This window comes from Chlorocebus sabaeus, chromosome 14, assembly GCF_047675955.1.
Source record: "Chlorocebus sabaeus isolate Y175 chromosome 14, mChlSab1.0.hap1, whole genome shotgun sequence".
In the NCBI taxonomy this organism is placed as follows: Eukaryota; Metazoa; Chordata; class Mammalia; order Primates; family Cercopithecidae; genus Chlorocebus; species Chlorocebus sabaeus.
Window position 1 is genome coordinate 54,184,304 of NC_132917.1, and position 21,472 is coordinate 54,205,775.

Below are 21,472 nucleotides of genomic sequence, written 5' to 3' on the forward strand. Positions count from 1 at the left end.
TGTTTAGGAGCATTTTTGCGGGGAGGTGGAGAGGTCAGGGTGAGGGTGAAAACGCAGGCGTGTCTGGCCAACTCATTTTTCATTTGCCTTCACGTAGGAGTCGATTTTAACATAACTGGAAGAGAGAACATCCCAGACTGGGCGTCCTTAAAGCAATCTTCCTCAAATATTGCTCTTCTGAGACAAAGGCACTCGTAAATATTGGAAGGCATTGAATTCAAAATCTCGGCAGGCTTGCCTTGCCAAGAACAGAACCATAAAGATGAATACAGCTGCTCTCTCTCCTTCACAGGCAGACAGCTCGAAAGATGATCTATTCTTGCTGTCTCTGATTCTTCACTTCCCCCTCACTCTAAAACCATGCAAATCTAGCTTCCACCCCCACCACTTCACTAAAGTTGAGCTTGCTGAGGTCCCCAAAGCACTTTTCAGTTATTTTACCTGGGTCCCAGCAGCGTTTGGACACTGACTGCTCCCTTCTTAAAATACCTCATACCTTGGGTTTTCCTAACAGCACACACTGGTGGCTATCATCTCCCTCTTCTCTGGTCATGCCTTCTACACGTCCTCTGTTGCCTTCTCCTTCTGCACCTGACCCTTCAATGTTAGTGTTCCTCGGGATGCTGTTCTAGTGCTGAGAACCCTATCAGAAAGGGTCCACATAAGTGTGGACACCATACAGACCAGCCAAAAAATATAATTCCTCTGAATCCCAGAGTGAAGAATTTCATGAAGCTCTTAACTGAATAATGGCTGCAGAAGATGTGGTATATTGGCTTGGTCGACCTCTATTCCAAACTCCTTCTGGGATCTTTCATGTACTGCAGACACTGGAGAGCTAGGAGCTACATTTGCTGACTGCCTTTGCAGCAAGGGTCTCAAATACGATTTAGTCATTATTAATCAGAGGTATTCCTGTGAAATTTGAATTTGGAACCGAGTTCAGTGGACAGAGAGGCAGCAGTGCCTGAGGCATCCATTTAGCTGGTGTGAGGATCTACCCATGTGGCTTTGGGGCCAACAATTCTGTTGGTGCCTTCCTGATATCTGGACTGATAGGGTAGTATATTCATAAACTCAATATTTTTCCTGGCAGTCTCCTGATTCCCCTAAAAGGCCTATCAGGAAAAATTGTCCAAGGCTTGAAACTGGATCATAGAGATCGGGAGTGTCTTCCAGGAGAATTCTAATATTGTCTGGTAGAAACTTTAGGAATTTTCTAATTCTACAGGGGTGTGCACTGGTGACTTCCTATTAACTACACTATTTTACAACTCTGTAAGGTAGAAATTTATTTGCAGCAAGCTATAGAAATCCAAATAGTTTTGTTTTTTACTTTTTAATTTTATTTGAATGTTTAAAGAAACAGGATCTCATTCTGTTGCCCAGGCTGGTCTCAAACTCCTGGGCTCAAGCAATCCTCCTGCCTTGGACTCCCAAAGTGCTGAAATTACCAGCAGGACCAGCCACAAATAATTCTTATCTACAGCAAAACAAAATTTTTTTTGGGGGGTAGATATAAAATTGATTTTTTCTTGGACTCCCAAAGTGCTGAAATTACCAGCAGGACTAGCCACAAACAATTCTTATCTATAGCAAAACAAATTTTTTTTTTTGGTAGATATAAAATTGATTTTTGCCCTGAAGAAAAGATAATCCCAAACATTATTTTTACTGCCTTAAAGCTACATGGTCTAATAATAAAGCTACTAGTTATGTAGTTATTGAACTCTTATAATGTGGCAAGTTTGAATTGAGATGTCTTATAAGTATAAAATATCTACCATATTTCAAAGACTCAATATGAAATGTTATGTATTATATAGATTACATCTTCAAGTAATTATATCTTGGATAGAGTGGGTTAAATTAATAATAAAGATATATTATTAAAATTAATTTTAACTATTTTTACTTTTTAAAATATGACTCTTAGAAAATTTAAATTACAGATGAGGCTTGCATTATGGTTCAGTCAGACAGTGCTGTCCTGTAGAATTTTCGCCAGTTTTGCATCTATTAACCAGTTGATTTAAACATTTCTGATTGTGTATGTATCTCTGAATTCTCCTTTGAACTGGACTTAACATCTTACAGATTCCCTTATTAGTTAGTGTATTAAATATTTGTGACTTGTCATTTTATACTTGTATGAGAATCACAGTTTTAACATTTATACTTTAGCAGTCAATTCTGCAGAGTTGCTCCAACAGGCCCAATCTAGATTTTTTATTCCAGTTCTTCCAATTATTTTGTAAGTACCTAATTCCCTATATTAAATTCCATTCTAAAGTAGCTAAGGTGGTTTCAGCTACCTGCTACTGTACCCTGACTATACCCTGACATTAGCTTAAAATTGAACATTTACTGTTTTCCTGATACAGTGTTAAACACTGTACAGATTATTTTATTTAATCCTCACAGCAACTCTCTGTGAGGTAGGCAGTATACTCCTCACTTTACAGATGAGGCACTAAGAGTTTAAGAAACTTGTCCAATACAACCAGGAAGTAGTAGCTGGACTCACACCTAAGCACACTGACTCCAAAGTCTACTTCCATCCATTACCACTGTGCCAGCACCTATTCTGTTCCACCAAATAAAACAGAAAGAAGAGGATATCTGTCACTGTGTTGACCCAGAAGCTGTGGTGCGGCAGGGAAGTTACAGGTTATAGTCATCCCCTCACTTGTTCTGCCGTCTCTGCTCCCAGGCCCTTTGATTCAATTAACTGGTTCTCAGAATCCTGGGCATAGCTCAAACCTCAGTGGCTCTTCCAGACTCTCACCCAGCCGAGGAGGTTGAATGATGGGTCATTTTCCACTGCAAGATGAGAAGCACCTCTGCCAAGACCAACAGGTCTTACTAGTGGAGATGCACTGGAAGTATGTGACTCTGAGGGTCACAGAGCTTGCTAAACAGGCTGTCTACCATCTTTGGCAAAGGCAGAAAATAATTACACTGTAATCATAGTTATTAATGACCAGATGTTGCATTAAGTGATTTACATACATTCTCTCTAATCCTTTCAATAGTTCAGTGGGTTGAGTAGCAGTATCATCATTTTAAAAATGAGGAATCTGGGTCTTAGGTTAATTATGGATGCTCTAGGATTCCCTGGATAATCACTGAACTCACTAATCGTGGGCTACATATCTGACAAATATTTCAGACATTAAAACATTTGATAATAAAGGAGTCTATGGTATTATTTGCCCACATGTAACTGAATAAGGAAACTTGTTAAAGAAAGGAGAATGGCAAAAATTTTATATATTATCCATTATCCTTCCATTATTAATGCTGGTTTAAAAGCTTGAAATTGACAGGCAACTCAGTATTTTCCAACATGCATCACATTAGCTTTTAATTCATTATCTGTCTTTTTTTTTCTTTCACTGTCTCCTTTCTTGCTGTAGTCTTCATTTTATACTGGTGCTAAAGAGACATCTGAAAGGATTATGCCACCCCACTTTAGTCCCAGGAAATAGAACTACTATGAATTATTGATAGTGTTAGCTTTCTAGTGCTTTAATTTCACCTCTGTTTCAGACAAGGATATTAAATGGAATTTTTAATGTTACCCCAAGAGCTTACTACACAGGAAATACTGACTCGAATTATAGAAAAGACAGTCCTATGTTGATTTCCATTTCTACACAGGGTGAATTCTTCATATATTCCACTCCACTATATTTTTGCTTAGTGTTAGATTAATAGGGCAGTTTTCAAATGGAGTTCCTCAGAACCCTTGGGATTCCTCAGAGGTGCTTGCAGTACAACTGGAGAAGCAAGAGGGCTAGGCGGGGTGGTATCTGCAGGTGGACATACACACGAGTACACACATATGCCCCCAACCATTCCCTTGCTTCAGAGAAAAACTTGTCTACTGTAAGTATGAAGCCTTTGTGCAAGATTATGTTGAAAGAAAGGATTCTCCTCTTTAAAAATCTTGAGGCTGGGCGTGGTGGCTCACTCCTGTAATTGCAGCTCTTGGGAGGCTGAGGTGGGAGAAGTGCGTAAGGCCAGGAGTTTGAGACCAGCCTGAGCAACATAGTGAGATCCCATCTCTACAAAAAAAATTTTTTAAAAATTACCCAGATGTGGTGGCACACATTTATAGTCCCAGCTACTCTGGAAGCTGAGGCGGGCAGATCCCCTGAGCCCAGGAGGTTGAGGCCAGAGTGAGTCATGATCATACCACTGTATTTCAGCCTGGGTGACAAAGTAAGACCCTGTCTCTTTAAAAAAAAAAAAAAAAAAAAGGAGTAAAATATCCTGAGTTAATACAATAAGTACAATAGATGTTTGCACATCTTTGAGATACTAAGAAAAAATGTCTAAGGATTTTTATACTATATAGTTGAGCATATACAGCTGTGCACTGGACTTGACAGAAGCTGATGGAATGTCATGTGACTCGGCTTGCAGGATGGACTTGGCCCTCCTGTGGTGTTGTAAGAATTACCTTGAACTCTGGGTAAAGCCAGTTACCATGTATATTTATGTAATGAATAAACTCACAAGCACAAAAACATGCAATAATATTGGGGGCTGGCACAGATAAATGAACCAATTGCACAAGTAATCTTGGTTCACCTGCTTCTATTCTGGTCACTAGGTCCCTGAATCCATAGGTCTCCAATGTCCTTTAAGAGCAAGAATATAGTTATTGCTTGTGTACTTCAGAAGGGACTACCATGAATAAAATATTTTATGAGTTTCTGTAATAAGAGCAAATATTTCTCTAACTTGCAGAGTATTTTAAAAAGTGAGGGTTTTGTTTTTTGTGAGATAAAAATCAAAGAGTTAAAAAGTAGCATTCAGGGTTCCTTTCTGTGTGTGGACGGTATAGGTGCCTAGAAATCGCCCTCCTACCACGCATGGAAGCTGTAGACCTGAAGAAGGCAGGCAGATGACAAAGGCTCATTCATTCAATATACATTTATTTCTTCGGGGTCGGGGGATATTTCTTTTTTAAGTTTTATTTTATTTGTAATTGACCTATAATTGTACATATTTATGAATATGTATTTATTGAGTACCCACTATCAGCAGGCATCACGCTAGCTGTTGGGAATCTAATAGTAAGACCAATCCTGCCACCTTCTTTCTGTGTGTATGTGAGACAGAGTCTCTCTCTGTCGCCCAGGCTGGAGTGCAGTGGCATGGTCTCGGCTCACTGCAACCTGCGCATCCCCAGTTCGAGCAATTCTCGTACCTCAGCCTCCCAAGTAGCTGGGATTACAGGCACCCACCCCTATGCCTGGCTAATTTTTGTATTTTCAGTAGAGACAGAGTTTCACCATGTTGGCCAGGATGGTCTCGCATTCCTGGCCTCAAGTGATCTGCCCGCTTCCGCTTCCCAAAGTGCTAGAATTACAGCATGACCCACGGCACCCAGCCTGATCCTGCCACCTTCTTAGAATTTGCATTATATTGTGGAAGAGGCATATAATAAACACATAGACAATTACATAAACATAGCAATTACAGAATGTGATCACTGTCAGGATGCATACAACAGAGTAGCGGTGGGGGCCATTTTCACATGGGACAGTCAAAGAGGAGGCCCTAGAACGGTAGAAACCTAAGTGCATTTTAGAAGGCCACAGCTGGCCTCTCTGCTGGCTTCCAAAGCAAAATGTGTGGTGCTTACTGTATTTGATGGCTAAATACGTGCCATCTGTACTAAAGAATGAGAATGCTGTGGAAACCCTGAGGGGACCAATAGTTGGTGACTGACTGTACAGGAACAAAAAATATAGCACAGTTAGTTTATTACACAAATAGATTTTTCCTTGGTCATTTAACATTTATCAGCACCATGTTTTATTTATTTATTAATGCAAAGGTGGCCTGAGGGATAATTAAAAGTAATACACCCAAGATCATTGTCCTTTTCCATTCCATAAAAAAATTGTCTTCACCACTGTCTATGATCCTCATCAAACATAGAAAAAATGCATCCATAGTGAAATCTCCTCTTATATTGTTACTTCATAATTAAAAGCAATATGATTTTTGTAAAGGAATAAAAATAGACTTTACAAAAATTAGTTTCATTTTCAAAACCTTTACATAAGCATGTAAAATATATTAGAGTGAAGAGGGACACGTGGTTATCAAACAACCTGACTTCTATCAACAGAAGTTTCCAGTTTACATTATTATCCTTTCATTTTTACTAGTTGAACCTTCTGTTTTGTTTGTGTAAGCTTATCAGTGGACCACCCTTCTTAAATAGAAATACCTGAAAGATACATGCACACAAAACTGATTCAGATTTACCACAGAAATACTAGACTTCAATTAACATTTGCTACATTCAAGCAAATATAATTCATCCACCTACCCATCCATCCATTCAATATTTATTAAGTAAATTAAACTTATAGGTAAAATATGCTGGTACCAGAGCAGTGTATTGTGGTTGTGTTGGCTCCTTGGGTAGGTGAACACTGTTCCTATTTTTTCTTTCTTTCTTTGCACACTTACTGTAGAAATTTTCTGAAAGGCAAGTAGTCAAACTGGCTTGATAGCCTAAGATATTTGAAATTATGTGGCCGAGTGCAGTGGCTCACACCTGTAATCCTAACACTTTAGGAGACCAAGGTGGGAGGATCACTTGAGTCCAGGAGTTTAAGACAAGCCTGGGCAACATACTGAGACTCCATCTCCACACACACACACACAAATTTTTAATTAACCAGGCATAGTGGCTCATTCCTGTAGTCCCAGATACTTGAGAGGCTGAGATGGGAGGATTGCTGAAGCTCAGGAGTTCGAGATTACGGTGCACTATTATTGTGCCACTGCGTTCCAACCTGGGTGACAAAGTGAGACCCCCCCTCTCAACAACAAAAAATGAACAAACAAAAAAATTATGCAGTCCAGCGAATGTGATAAAATGAACTAGCAGAATGAATTTGGGGAAAATAATTCAGGAAAAATACATGGGGTGGTTTACCTAGCAACCCCAAGAAAAAGAAAAACTATTATACTACTAAAGGAGTTCAGTAAGGCATCTGATTACAATATAAGAGATCACCAGTTTTCCTGTATCTTGTTTAAAAACATAATGATTAAAAAGCATCTTGTTCAAAATAGGAAGAAAAATATAACTGAGTATAAATTTATCAAGAAATACACAGGACCTGAATTAAACAAACTATAAAATTTTAGAGAGAAACTTAAAGACTTGAGCAAAACTGGAGAAAATTTTCACTCTTGATGACAAATGTTAGAATTGCCACTTCTCTTCAAATTATTTTTAGGTTTAAAAGGGGATGTGGGAGGGGGCGGAGCAAGATGGCCGAATAGGAACAGCTCCAGTCTCCAACTCCCAGCGTGAGCGACACAGAAGACCGGTGATTTCTGCATTTTCAACTGAGGTACTGGGTTCATCTCACTAGGGAGTGCGGGACAATCGGTGCTGGTCAGCTGCTGCAGCCCGACCGCAAGAGCTGAAGCAGGGCGAGGCATCGCCTCACCTGGGAAGCACAAGGGGGAAGGGAATCCCTTTTCCTAGCCAGGGGAAATGAGACACACAACACCTGGAAAATCGGGTAATTCCCACCCCAATACTGTGCTTTAAGCAAACGGCGCACACCAGGAGATTATATCCCACAACTGGCCAGAAGGATCCCACGCCCACAGAGCCTCCCTCATTGCTAGCACAGCAGTCTGCGATCTAACTGCAAGGCAGCAGCGAGGCTGGGGGAAGGGCGCCTGCCATTGCTGAGGCTTAAGTAGGTAAACAAAGCTGCTGGGAAGCTTGAACTGGGTGGAGCTCACAGCAGCTCAAGGAAACCTGCCTGTCTCTGTAGACTCCACCTCTGGACAGGGCACAGCTAAACAACAACAACAACAAAAGCAGCAGAAACCTCTGCAGATGCAAACGACTCTATCTGATAGTTTTGAAGAGAGCAGTGGATCTCCCAACACAGAGGTTGAGATCTGAGAAGGGACAGACTGCCTGCTCAAGTGGGTCCCTGACCCCTGAGTAGCCTAACTGGGAGACATCCCCCACTAGGGGCAGTCTGACACCCCACACCTCACAGGGTGGAGTACACCCCTGAGAGGAAGCTTCCAAAGCAAGAATCAGACAGGTACACTCGCTGTTTAGCAATATTCTATCTTCTGCAGCCTCTGCTGCTGATACCCAGGCAAACAGGGTCTGGAGTGGACCTCAAGCAATCTCCAACAGACCTACAGCTGAGGGTCCTGACTGTTAGAAGGAAAACTATCAAACAGGAAGGACACCTACACCAAAACCCCATCAGTACGTCACCATCATCAAAGACCAGAAGCAGATAAAACCACAAAGATGGGGAAAAAGCAGGTCAGAAAAGCTGGAAATTCAAAAAATAAGAGCGCATTTCCCCCTGCAAAGGAGCACAGCTCATCGCCAGCAACGGATCAAAGCTGGACGGAGAATGACTTTGACGAGATGAGAGAAGAAGGCTTCAGTCCATCAAACTTCTCAGAGCTAAAGGAGGAATTACGTACCCAGCGCAAAGAAACTAAAAATCTTGAAAAAAGAGTGGAAGAATTGATAGCTAGAGTAATTATTGCAGAGAAGGTCACAAACGAAATGACAGAGATGAAAACCATGACACGAGAAATACGTGACAAATGCACAAGCTTCAGTAACCGACTCGATCAACTGGAAGAAAGAGTATCAGCGATTGAGGATCAAATGAATGAAATGAAGCGAGAAGAGAAACCTAAAGAAAAAAGAAGAAAAAGAAATGAACAAAGCCTGTAAGAAGTATGGGATTATGTAAAAAGACCAAATCTACGTCTGATCGGGGTGCCTGAAAGTGAGGGGGAAAATGGAACCAAGTTGGAAAACACTCTTCAGGATATCATCCAGGAGAACTTCCCCAACCTAGTAGGGCAGGCCAACATTCAAATCCAGGAAATACAGAGAACGCCACAAAGATACTCCTTGAGAAGAGCAACTCCAAGACACATAATTGCCAGACTCACCAAAGTTGAAATGAAGGAAAAAATTTTAAGGGCAGCCAGAGAGAAAGGTCGGGTTACCCACAAAGGGAAGCCCATCAGACTAACAGCAGATCTCTCAGCAGAAACTCTCCAAGCCAGAAGAGAGTGGGGGCCAATATTCAACATTCTTAAAGAAAAGAATTTTAAACCCAGAATTTCATATCCAGCCAAACTAAGTTTCATAAGTGAAGGAGAAATAAAATCCTTTACAGATAAGCAAATGCTTAGAGATTTTGTCACCACCAGGCCTGCCTTACAAAAGAGACCCTGAAGGAAGCACTAAACATGGAAAGGAACAACTGGTACCAGCCATGGCAAAAACATGCCAAAATGTAAAGACCATCGAAACTAGGAAGAAACTGCATCAACTAACGAGCAAAATAACCAGTTAATATCATAATGGCAGGATCAAGTTCACACATAACAATATTAACCTTAAATGTAAATGGACTAAATGCTCCAATTAAAAGACACAGACTGGCACACTGGATAAAGAGTCAAGACCCATCAGTCTGCTGTATTCAGGAGACCCATCTCACATGCAGAGACATACATAGGCTCAAAATAAAGGGATGGAGGAAGATCTACCAAGCAAATGGAGAACAAAAAAAAGCAGGGGTTGCAATACTAGTCTCTGATAAAACAGACTTTAAACCATCAAAGATCAAAAGAGACAAGGCCATTACATAATGGTAAAGGGATCAATTCAACAGGAAGAGCTAACTATCCTAAATATATATGCACCCAATACAGGAGCACCCAGATTCATAAAGCAAGTCCTTAGAGACTTACAAAGAGACTTAGACTCCCATACAAATAATAATGGGAGACTTCAACACTCCACTGTCAACATTAGACAGATCAACGAGACAGAAAGTTACCAAGGATATCCAGGAATTGAACTCATCTCTGCAGCAAGCAGACCTAATAGACATCTATAGAACTCTCCACCCCAAATCAACAGAATATACATTTTTCTCAGCACCACATCGCACTTATTCCAAAAGTGACCACATAATTGGAAGTAAAGTACTCCTCAGCAAATGTACAAGAACAGAAATTATAACAACTGTCTCTCAGACCACAGTGCAATCAAACTAGAACTCAGGACTAAGAAACTCAATCAAAACCACTCACCTACATGGAAACTGAACAACCTGCTCCTGAATGACTACTGGGTACATAACGAAATGAAGGCAGAAATAAAGATGTTCTTTGAAACCAATGAGAACAAAGATACAACATACCAGAATCTCTGGGACACATTTAAAGCAGTGCATAGAGGGAAATTTATAGCACTAAATGCCCACAAGAGAAAGCAGGAAAGATCTAAAATTGACACTCTAACATCACAATTAAAAGAACTAGAGAAACAAGAGCAAACACATTCAAAAGCTAGCAGAAGGCAAGAAATAACTAAGATCAGAGCAGAACTGAAGGAGATAGAGACACAAAAAACCCTCCAAAATATCAATGAATCCTGGAGTTGGTTTTTTGAAAAGATCAACAAAATTGACAGACCACTAGCAAGACTAATAAAGAAGAAAAGAGAGAAGAATCAAATAGACGCAATAAAAAATGATAAAGGGGATATCACCACCAACCCCACAGAAATACAAACTACCATCAGAGAATACTATAAACACCTCTACGCAAATAAACTAGAAAATCTAGAAGAAATGGATAATTTCCTGGACACTTACACTCTTCCAAGACTAAACCAGGAAGAAGTTGAATCCCTGAATAGACCAATAGCAGGCTCTGAAATTGAGGCAATAATTAATAGCCTACCAACCAAAAAAAGTCCAGGACCAGATGGATTCACAGCTGAATTCTACCAGAGGTACAAGGAGGAGCTGGTACCATTCCTTCTGAAACTATTCCAATCAATAGAAAAAGAGGGAATCCTCCCTAACTCATTTTATGAGGCCAACATCATCCTGATACCAAAGCCTGGCAGAGACACAATAAAAAAAGAGAATTTTGGACCAATATCCCTGATGAACATCGATGCAAAAATCCTCAATAAAATACTGGAAAACTGGATTCAGCAGCACATCAAAAAGCTTATCCACCATGATCAAGTGGGCTTCATCCCTGGGATGCAAGGCTGGTTCAACATACACAAATCAATAAACGTAATCCAGCATATAAACAGAACCAAAGACAAGAACCACATGATTATCTCAATAGATGCAGAAAAGGCTTTTGACAAAATTCAACAGCCCTTCATGCTAAAAACGCTCAATAAATTCGGTATTGATGGAACATACCTCAAAATAATAAGAGCTATTTATGACAAACCCACAGCCAATATCATACTGAATGGGCAAAAACTGGAAAAATTCCCTTTGAAAACTGGCACAAGACAGGGATGCCCTCTCTCACCACTCCTATTCAACATAGTGTTGGAAGTTCTGGCTAGGGCAATCAGGCAAGAGAAAGAAATCAAGGGGATTCAGTTAGGAAAAGAAGTCAAATTGTCCCTCTTTGCAGATGACATGATTGTATATTTAGAAAACCCCATTGTCTCAGCCCAAAATCTCCTTAAGCTGATAAGCAACTTCAGCAAAGTCTCAGGATACAAAATTAATGTGCAAAAATCACAAGCATTCTTATACACCAGTAACAGACAAACAGAGAGCCAAATCATGAATGAACTTCCATTCACAATTGCTTCAAAGAGAATAAAATACCTAGGAATCCAACTTACAAGGGATGTAAAGGACCTCTTCAAGGAGAACTACAAACCACTGCTCAGTGAAATAAAAGAGGGCACAAACAAATAGAAGAACATACCATGCTCATGGATAGGAAGAATCAATATCGTGAAAATGGCCATACTGCCCAAGATAATTTATAGATTCAATGCCATCCCCATCAAGCTACCAATGAGTTTCTTCACAGAATTGGAAAAAACTGCTTTAAAGTTCATATGGAACCAAAAAAGAGCCCGCATCTCCAAGACAATCCTAAGTCAAAAGAACAAAGCTGGAGGCATCACGCTACCTACTTCAAACTATACTACAAGGCTACAGTAACCAAAACAGCATGGTACTGGTACCAAAACAGAGATATAGACCAATGGAACAGAACAGAGTCCTCAGAAATAATACCACACATCTACAGCCATCTGATCTTTGACAAACCTGAGAGAAACAAGAAATGGGGAAAGGATTCCCTATTTAATAAATGGTGCTGGGAAAATTGGCTAGCCATAAGTAGAAAGCTGAAACTGGATCCTTTCCTTACTCCTTATACGAAAATTAATTCAAGATGGATTAGAGACTTAAATGTTAGACCTAATACCATAAAAATCCTAGAGGAAAACCTAGGTAGTACCATTCAGGACATAGGCATGGTCAAAGACTTCATGTCTAAAACACCAAAAGCAACAGCAGCAAAAACCAAAATTGACAAATGGGATCTCATTAAACTAAAGAGCTTCTGCACAGCAAAAGAAACTACCATCAGAGTGAACAGGCAACCTACAGAATGGGAGAAAATTTTTGCAATCTACTCATCTGACAAAGGGCTAATATCCAGAACCTACAAAGGACTCAAACAAATTTATGAGAAAAAAACAAACAACCCCATCAAAAAGTGGGCAAAGGATATGAACAGACATTTCTCAAAAGAAGACATTCATACAGCCAACAGACACATGAAAAAATGCTCATCATCACTGGCCATCAGAGAAATGCAAATCAAAACCACAATGAGATACCATCTCACATCAGTTAGAATGGCAATCATTAAAAAGTCAGGAAACAACAGGTGCTGGAGAGGATGTGGAGAAATAGGAACACTTTTACACTGTTGGTGGGATTGTAAACTAGTTCAACCATTATGGAAGACAGTATGGCGATTCCTCAAGGATCTAGAACTAGATGTACCATATGACCCAGCCATCCCATTACTGGGTATATACCCAAAGGATTACAAATCATGCTGCTATAAAGACACATGCACACGTATGTTTATTGCGGCACTATTCACAATAGCAAAGACTTGGAATCAACCCAAATGTCCATCAGTGACAGACTGGATTAAGAAAATGTGGTACATATACACCATGGAATACTATGCAGCCATAAAAAAGGATGAGTTTGTGTCCTTTGTAGGGACATGGATGCAGCTGGAAACCATCATTCTTAGCAAACTATCACAAGAACAGAAAACCAAACACCGCATGTTCTCACTCATAGGTGGGAACTGAACAATGAGATCACTTGGACTCGGGAAGGGGAACATCACACGCTGGGGCCTATCATGGGGAGGGGGGAGGGGGGAGGGATTGCATTGGGAGTTATACCTGATGTAAATGATGAGTTGATGGGTGCTGACGAGTTGATGGGTGCAGCACACCAACATGGCACAAGTATACATACGTAACAAACCTGCACGTTATGCACATGTACCCTAGAACTTAAAGTATAATAATAATAATAATAATAAATTTTTTATAAAAAGGGGGATGTGAAAAGATTGGATAAAGTTATACTAAACTCTAATAGAATGTATGACACAAAAAAGGACATTTAAAACTAGAAGAATAATGAGGTGAGGGTACAGGGACTAATGGACATTAAAATATATTCTAAAACTATAATAATTAGAATACTTTGGTACTGGTTTAGGGATTAACATATCAATGGGGTCAAATAGAATGCCTATAAACAGTCTCAGGCATATGCACAAATTTAGTGTAAGATAACAGTTACATTTGGAAACTGTAGAAAAGGATAAATTATTTAGTAAAAGATGCTGGGGGAAATGTCTATTCAAAATTAAGATATCTTTTTCATATAAGGCAATCACATAATTCCAGATGTATGAAAGATTTAAATATAAAGGATAAAGCCATACTTTCATATAAAGATGGCATATTTTGAACACATGCATTTGCCTCTGCTCCCTCCTCAACCCTACTTAAATATCAGTAAAAATGGTTTTTAAAAACCCTTAAAAACATCCACAAGGACAAATAATGGGAGATAAAGCTACAGCAATAAAACTTTGGAAACTAGAAAACACATGAGCAGGTGGTAGTGCAAATTTGATTGTAAGCATTACAGGCTTCCAAAACAGAGAAATGGTCCAGTTAACACAGTGGAAATCCCTCAAGGCTCAGGCAACTGGAAGTGGGCATGAAGGTGGGGCTAAAAATAAGAGTACTGATTCCAAATCTGCTTACTAAGCAGTTGTCCCCCATGTCAAACAGGAGAGCAGCTGCCCTGCCTGCTCAGGCAGAAGCCAGAGTTCATTTGTTTTGAGACAGTCTCACTCACTCTGTCACCTAGGCTGGAGTGGAGTGGCGCGATCTCGGCTCATTGCAACCTCTGCCTCCCAGATTCAAGCGATTCTCTTGCCTCAGTCTCCTGAGTAGGTGGAATTAAAGGTGCACACCACCATTCCCAGCTAATTTTTATATTTTTTAGTAGAGATGGGGTTTCACCATGTTGTCCAGGCTGGTCTTGGACTCCTGACCTCAACTGATCCACCTGCCTCAGCCTCCCAAAGTGCTGGGATTACAGGTGTGAGCCACCACACCCAGCCAGAGTTTCATTTTTATAGACACAGTTAAGAAAATGATGCAGTGCTGAAGACAGGGATTTATCAAAAGTTGATCCCTACATGTTGAGGCCTTAACCTTCTTCCCAGATTCTCAGGGCACATATAACCAGACGCATAGCTTCTAGGCAGGAAATAGGGTGTATCTTGCCTGGAGAAGATGACCAGTCCAAGGGAAAAGATATCAAGATACCAACATCAGAGGCTCCCAGATGCAATGGTCACCCTAGAAAACTTAAGACGACTGGTTGCGGAGGCTCACTCCTGTAATCCCAGCACTTTGGGAGGCCGAGACGGGCAGATCACGAGGTCAGGAGTTTGAGACCAGTCTGACCAACACAGTGAAACCCCATCTCTACTAAAAATACAAAAGTTAGCTGGGCATGGCGGCGCATGATTGTAATCCTAGCTACTCAGGAGGCTGAGGCAGAAGAATTGCTTGAACTTGGGATGTGGAGATTGCAGTGAGCCGAGATTGCACCATAGCACTCCAGCCTGGGTGACAGAGCAAGACTCTGTCTCAAAAAAAAAAAAAAAAGCCTAAGACCACAGCTCAGCAGTAGGGTGAAAGAGAAATCCATTGCAGATTGGTGGATAGGGAGGCTCATACTCCTTCACCCACTCCAGGAAACATCTGATTGAATTGTTAAATCTGCCCTCTGAAATGGATTGTCCCTACTGAAAAAACTCTGGCCCAGGCATTGATCCCAAGCCCCACTGGTTTGGACCCCGCTTGCAGGACAGGCATCTGAAGAACACACTGCATTGCAGGCAGGTGTGTTTGCAGGTCCCTGGTCACCTAGACTAACTTTAAGGATCCTCATTGCTCTTTCACAATTCCTTTAACATTTGTCAACTCTTTTAGCGATTATTACACCTTTTCACTTTATTCAATCCTTCAACTCTTCCTCTACCCCACTTATTCTCAGTAAATTACCTTATCTCCCACACACTGAGAAAATGGAAGCTATCTCATGTGAATGCCTCTTCCTATACAAATTGCTCTCCAGTTTTTAAAATCTACTGTCTTCTCTTCCATACAGAGAAAATGTGTCCTCTTTTCTATACCAAATGAGTCTACTCATCTCTTGATCCTGTTTCTTCTGACTGCTCTGGGCCTTGTTCCATCAATTACCACTCATTTGCTCGAATCTTCAATTCATTCCCTTTGGCTACTTATGAGAGTATGTGTAAAGGACACTGATCTACCACTCGGATTCCCTTTCAAGACTGAAGGATTCAGTCCCCTAGATGCCAGGAGTGCTGCTGGAAGATGGCCCTTAGCCATCAGCCTTCTTCAGGAATTGCCTCAGCAGAAGAAAGTAACCTCACTAAAGTTCACGTATTCTTCCCTGGGCAGCTCTCCTCTAACGACTGGGTTAATGTGGGGAATATAAAGACCAGCCTTCTCACCTTAACTTGAGACAACTCTGAAGGGTCTTCTCAGTTTCAGAGCTCCTTAAGTCTTGGCCAAGGTCTTCATTGAGACTGCATCATTGCCCAACTTCTCCCTCAGTCCAGTCTTGTCTCCTTTCCTTGCCTTCCACAAGTTGTTAAACCTGACAGCACTCCCTAATTAACTTCATGCTAATCATCTCAGAGCCTGAATCCCAGGGTACCCTCCTTATGACAGTATGTTTGTAAGATGAGAACATTTAATAATTTGTTAGGTAGTACCAAGTTGCCCTTTCAAAAAGCTGTACAAATTTGCACTCCCATCACCAATGTAGAAAAGTGCCTCTTTTCTACATTGCCTAACTACACCCTAACTGCCACTACTGGATGTTATCAAGTTTTTAAATCTTACCATTCCATAAGTGACAGATGGTGGCTTATTCTTGCTTTATTTGTATTTTTAAAAATTATGCGTATGAGTAAGAATGTTTTTACATATTATTTACTGGCTATTTATATTTCTTTCCCTTTCATTTGCTTGTGTTATTTGCACATTTTTCTATTGCACAGCCATACGTATTGGTAATATACCATATACCATACGTATATTAATTTTCAAGTACCATTTGTATAGTAAGAAAGTTGCAAATAAGTTTCTTCAGTTTGCTGTTTGTTTGGCTTTAAGACTTTCTTCCAGTCATTCAAGTGTTTTGAATTTTTAAAATTTGCTAACATTACCAACATTTTTCCTATGCTTCTTGGTTTTCTGTCATGCTTAAACTGGCATTTCCCATTCTAAGATTTGGGGGAAAAACACTAATATCTTCTCTAAAACTTAGCTCAAATGCCATTGCTGTCACAAAGATGTCTGTGAGAACCTCGACCAGGTTAACCCCCCAATTCCCTTCTCCCTTTGTATAATATAAATCACATTGCCCATCATATTCTGCCTTAACATTATGGCCATTTTTATTATTCTCCAGACTCTTCTATTGGAATGTAAGTTACTGAGGGAAGGAATTCCATTTTAAATCTCTATGTATGCCCTCCAGTATCTAGAATGACTTGCGTAAAGTCCTACTTAAATATTTATTGAATTGTATTAACTAGTACTGTTTAATTATGTGACTCTGACACTAAGGGTGAGTGATTTTATATGTATGTATACATACACACGTGTCTGTATATGTATACATACACGTATATATGTATATTTCACACACATTCTCATCAGCCATAAATTTTGTGAAATTTTGTGACTATTTTTGTGCTTGGATAACTCTTAGTTCTGCCATCTTTAGACCTGAGCCACACTTACCAAAGGCTGACTGCAAAAACACCACTTGAGAGTGAGGTCTCAGGGCCTGCCAAGTGACAGGTGACCAGAACACTCCTAACTGAGGAGGCAGATCAAGCAGAGTGGTTCCTAGCAATAGGGGAAGCATATATGAAGCCATGACACAAAGTGGCCATCCTCCCCCAGAGGAAGCAGAGCCCAGCCTCCCAACACCATGACCATCTGCCCCATCAGTGGCATAGATTGCTCCAGGCCGTACTTTCGGCTGGGGAAGAAGTCCCTGATGTTGAGGACAAGATACAGGCAGGTATCTCAACTAGGTCAATACACTGAGTTATCAGCTCAGGTGGATTAGTCATTGCAGTTCCATTGCCCAGTAGTCCTAGTCTCGGATTCCATGGTTTCATTTTCTCCCTTCTCATTCTCTTGAGCCCATTCAAATATGGCTTTCATGCCACCACAACTGCTCCTGCCAGGGTCACTGGTGACATCCACATGGCTAAACACAATGGCCAGTTCTCATTTCTCACCTCACTGGCCCTGCCAGGAGCATCGGCCTGGTGGATCCCTCTCTACTTCCTGAGGGCTTGATTGGGCTCCCTGGGCACCAGTTTTTCTCATACCTCACTGGATGCTTTATTCTCCTCCTTTTCTGGTTCTTCCTCTGCTTCGTGAGCACTTAACATTGGAGAACCCCCAAAGTACAGTCATTGGACCTATCTTTTCTATCTAGATTCATTTTCTTGATGATCCCAGCCAATCTTATAGCTTTCAATACTGTCTACCTGCTGACAAATTCCAAATTTTATTTCCTCTAACCAGACTTGTAGGTCCAGCTGCCTACTCAACATCTCGCTTTGGATGTCTAACAGACATCTCAAATGTAACATTCCAAAACTGAGCCTCTGATCTTCCCCTTCCCCCAAATCTGCTCCTCTCACAGTCTCTCCATTTCAGTAAATGACAACCCTATCCAACTAGTTACTCACACCAAAAACTCTGGTGTCATCCTTCACTCCTCTCCTTTTCTCACACCCACATTCAATCTGTCAGCAAATCTACTTTTACGATATCTTCAAAATATACTCAGAATCCGAATCCTCCTCACAACCACTCTGCTAACCACCCTGTGCAAGTTACTATCTCTTAAGTGTCTCTCTTTTCTCATCAATAACTGGGGGCAATAATAGCCTATGACTTACAGGGTTCATATGTGGAATGAAAGACATGTAAAAAACTTAGCATAGTGCCGAACAAATTGTTAGTGCTTGGCCAGGTGCAGTGGCTTACACCTGTCATTCCAGCACTTTGGGAGGCTGAGGAGGGAGGATTGCTTGAGGCCAGGAGATCAGCCTAGGCAACGTAGTGAGATCTTGTCTCTACTAAAATTCAAAAAAATTAGCCAGGTGTGGTGATGCATGCCTGTAGTCCCAGCTACCTGGGGGACTGAGGCTGGAGGATTACTTGAGCCCTGAAGGTCAAGGTTGCAGTGAGCCATGATCATGCCACTGCACTCCAGCCTGGGTAACAAAGTGAGATCCTGTCCCCCCACCCTCAAATAAAAAAGTTGTTAGTGCTTAATAAATTTTAGGTTTCAGTATTATTTGTGGTCTCTCTTTTCTAGGAGGTTTCAAGAAGATGTGACTAGTAAAGTTGAAGCTATCAGCTCCTTTTCATAAGAACTGAGTTTTTCCTTCAACACATGAAATTTTCATTTTAAAGATTTCAACTGACTGAGCTAAAGAAAAAGAAGTCTAAATTAACCTCAGCCAGTAAAACTGTCACAAATAAGATCCAAATAAAGGGTTAAAAAGCACAATAGCAATTTGAATCATTGGAATTCTTCTCTAGCCTGATTAAGAGGAATTTTCAGCTAACCTAAAAAATATTTTAAATCTAAAGTTATATAAGATTGTCACATATCATACTGCATAGCTGCATACAGCCCTAGCTTCACAACCTGAAATAATTTGGGGATATGAGGAAACTCATAGGATGTTTCTACAACAGCAACAGATATAACAGCCATCATTTGTATAAAACAGCCCTATTTTATAAACCCATAGTCCCAACAGATCTATCATCCCAACTAATTAGTAATAGGTAGAAAGATTCTGGAAAGTTCTCAGTGTTATCTGAGATGTCAGCAATATATAATAGGCCCGAACCATATAGGAAACATCTTGGGTAAGTGCTCTAATGCATAAATTACATACGTGGATATCACTAATAAGATAAAACATTGCACTAAATAATCAGAAAAATATTTCAGAGCATTCAACTTGTCCTTTAATGCAATCGCTTTGTTAATCTGTGATAAGAAACAGTATTTGAATAGATAAAAGTAGATGAGCAATTTTTCTTACTTGAATGTGTTTGGAAAATCATGTTTCTTCTTTATTCTTTTAGTATGGATCTCTCTCACCATATATATGTCTGTGTGCGTGTGTGTGTGTGTATATATATATATTTACATACATATAAATATATGAAACATCTACCATGTGCTGAGTAATGAGGAAACAATAGTAAATTGTTTTTATTACTAAGCTCCTTATAAAAATATTTTGATCATTTTGAGTATAAGAGCTAGGTAACAGTGGCCTTGGAGTGTTTTAAGTTGGGGGGCGGGGGATAACCCTAATATAAAATCATCAGGAATTGACTGTGCTTAATTTATTAGATTTTCTTTGTCCATATTTAATTACACATTATACTCTGTGGTATTCTTAGAGTGCTATATACAATGTAAACAAATTTAAATATCACATATATGCAAAAAGTTGCTTAGTAAAGGTAAACTCCCATTAATACCTACTGTGGGATCATTTTAGCTGATCCATGTGTACTTTGTATGCTAATTTGATTTATTTATCTGTTTTTTGTAGGAAGTCCTGGCTGAGCAAGATTGGAAGCCCTAGTTCTCGCATTGACCGCACAAACTTTTCTAATGAAAAAACCATCTCTAAACTTGAATACTCTAATTTTAGTATTAGATACTAATAGAGGAGAAAAATTGTAATGCTTATACTGCACAATAGATACTATATGTTCTTAAGACTATGTATACTAGAATAATAGTAGTAGAGTAGGGTGAAAAAGGAACTTTCCGTTCTGAAAGCTAAGCGACTGTGTTACTAAAAATGTCTGACACTGGAATAATTTTACTCAACTATGTTTTCAACAAGCAAAAATGTAGTATGCTAAGATTAAAATGTCATTACAAAATATTTAGTATGAACAATTTAAACTTGTCTCATGGAATCTTTAATTTCAATGAACATTACAGCATATATGACATATGTTATTTGGCGAGACATAAAATAAAGTTAACCATTTAAAAATTATTTTCACATACTGTTGTCTGTGTTGAATTATAAAATCCTCTGAATAATTTGTTACTACAGTTGAGTAATTTGTCATTAAACTCTTTAAAAACAACCAGCACTTAGAAATAAATGTATGTGATGATCAATATAACCATAAAATATTATCAACAAAGAGTTTTTAAAATTCTGGTTAATGTGAACATTATTCAGTTGGAGCTACTTAATGCCTTCTATATTGCTGTGTACAGTGAACATTCAGGCTGAGTGATGGTGGCTAACAAGAACTCACAATTTCAGTATAGCAAGCATCAAGATTTTCAACCACCACCCACAACAGATATCCTATTAACCAGAAAAGAAACTGAGAGTCTAAATGAATCATACAATACTGTCCCCTAAATTTGGCCTATCACTTGGGAAGCTTCACATGTAACTGATAAAGCAACGGAGAATATAAAGGGGAAAGTTTTTTTCTATAGCATAAAATTATATTAAAAGAGGCAGACCTTTAATGCAAAAGACTGGGGAATTTCCAGTGTTGTAGGCATATACTTGCACATATTCCATGATTCTCGAACTTTTTATAGCAATGGAATCCTTCTTTAAACCAACATTTTATATAGAATTGAATACATAAGTTTTTAGAAAAGCAAAAACAAAGCACAGCTGGTGTAATTAAAGTGGGGATAGGCGTCCCCAGAGCCTTGCACACTTGGTGTCCCTCTCTCTACTTGGACAATTTCAAATACCTTGCTAGTACACTTTGAAAACCACTGTTCTATTTAAGGAACAAATTTCTATTGCTATCCTCCATGGCCTGGAGAACGAATGCAGGCCTCTTTCTCTTCTACCTACTGCAAGATAA

At 39.7% G+C, this 21,472-nt stretch overlaps 1 protein-coding gene across 2 annotated transcripts in view; it reads left to right on the top strand.

The window, feature by feature from the left end:
* The window catches only part of ACYP2 (acylphosphatase 2), a 203,312-nt gene extending 182,687 nt beyond the window's left edge, over positions 1 to 20,625 (top strand). For both annotated transcript variants that reach the window (XM_038006934.2, XM_007970636.3), the window contains one exon: positions 20,167 to 20,625. In XM_038006934.2, the coding sequence (XP_037862862.2) occupies positions 20,167 to 20,281 (115 nt within the window). In that variant the 3' untranslated portion in view covers positions 20,282 to 20,625. The remainder of the gene's footprint in view (positions 1 to 20,166) is intronic.
* The last annotated feature ends 847 nt before the right edge of the window (positions 20,626 to 21,472 follow it).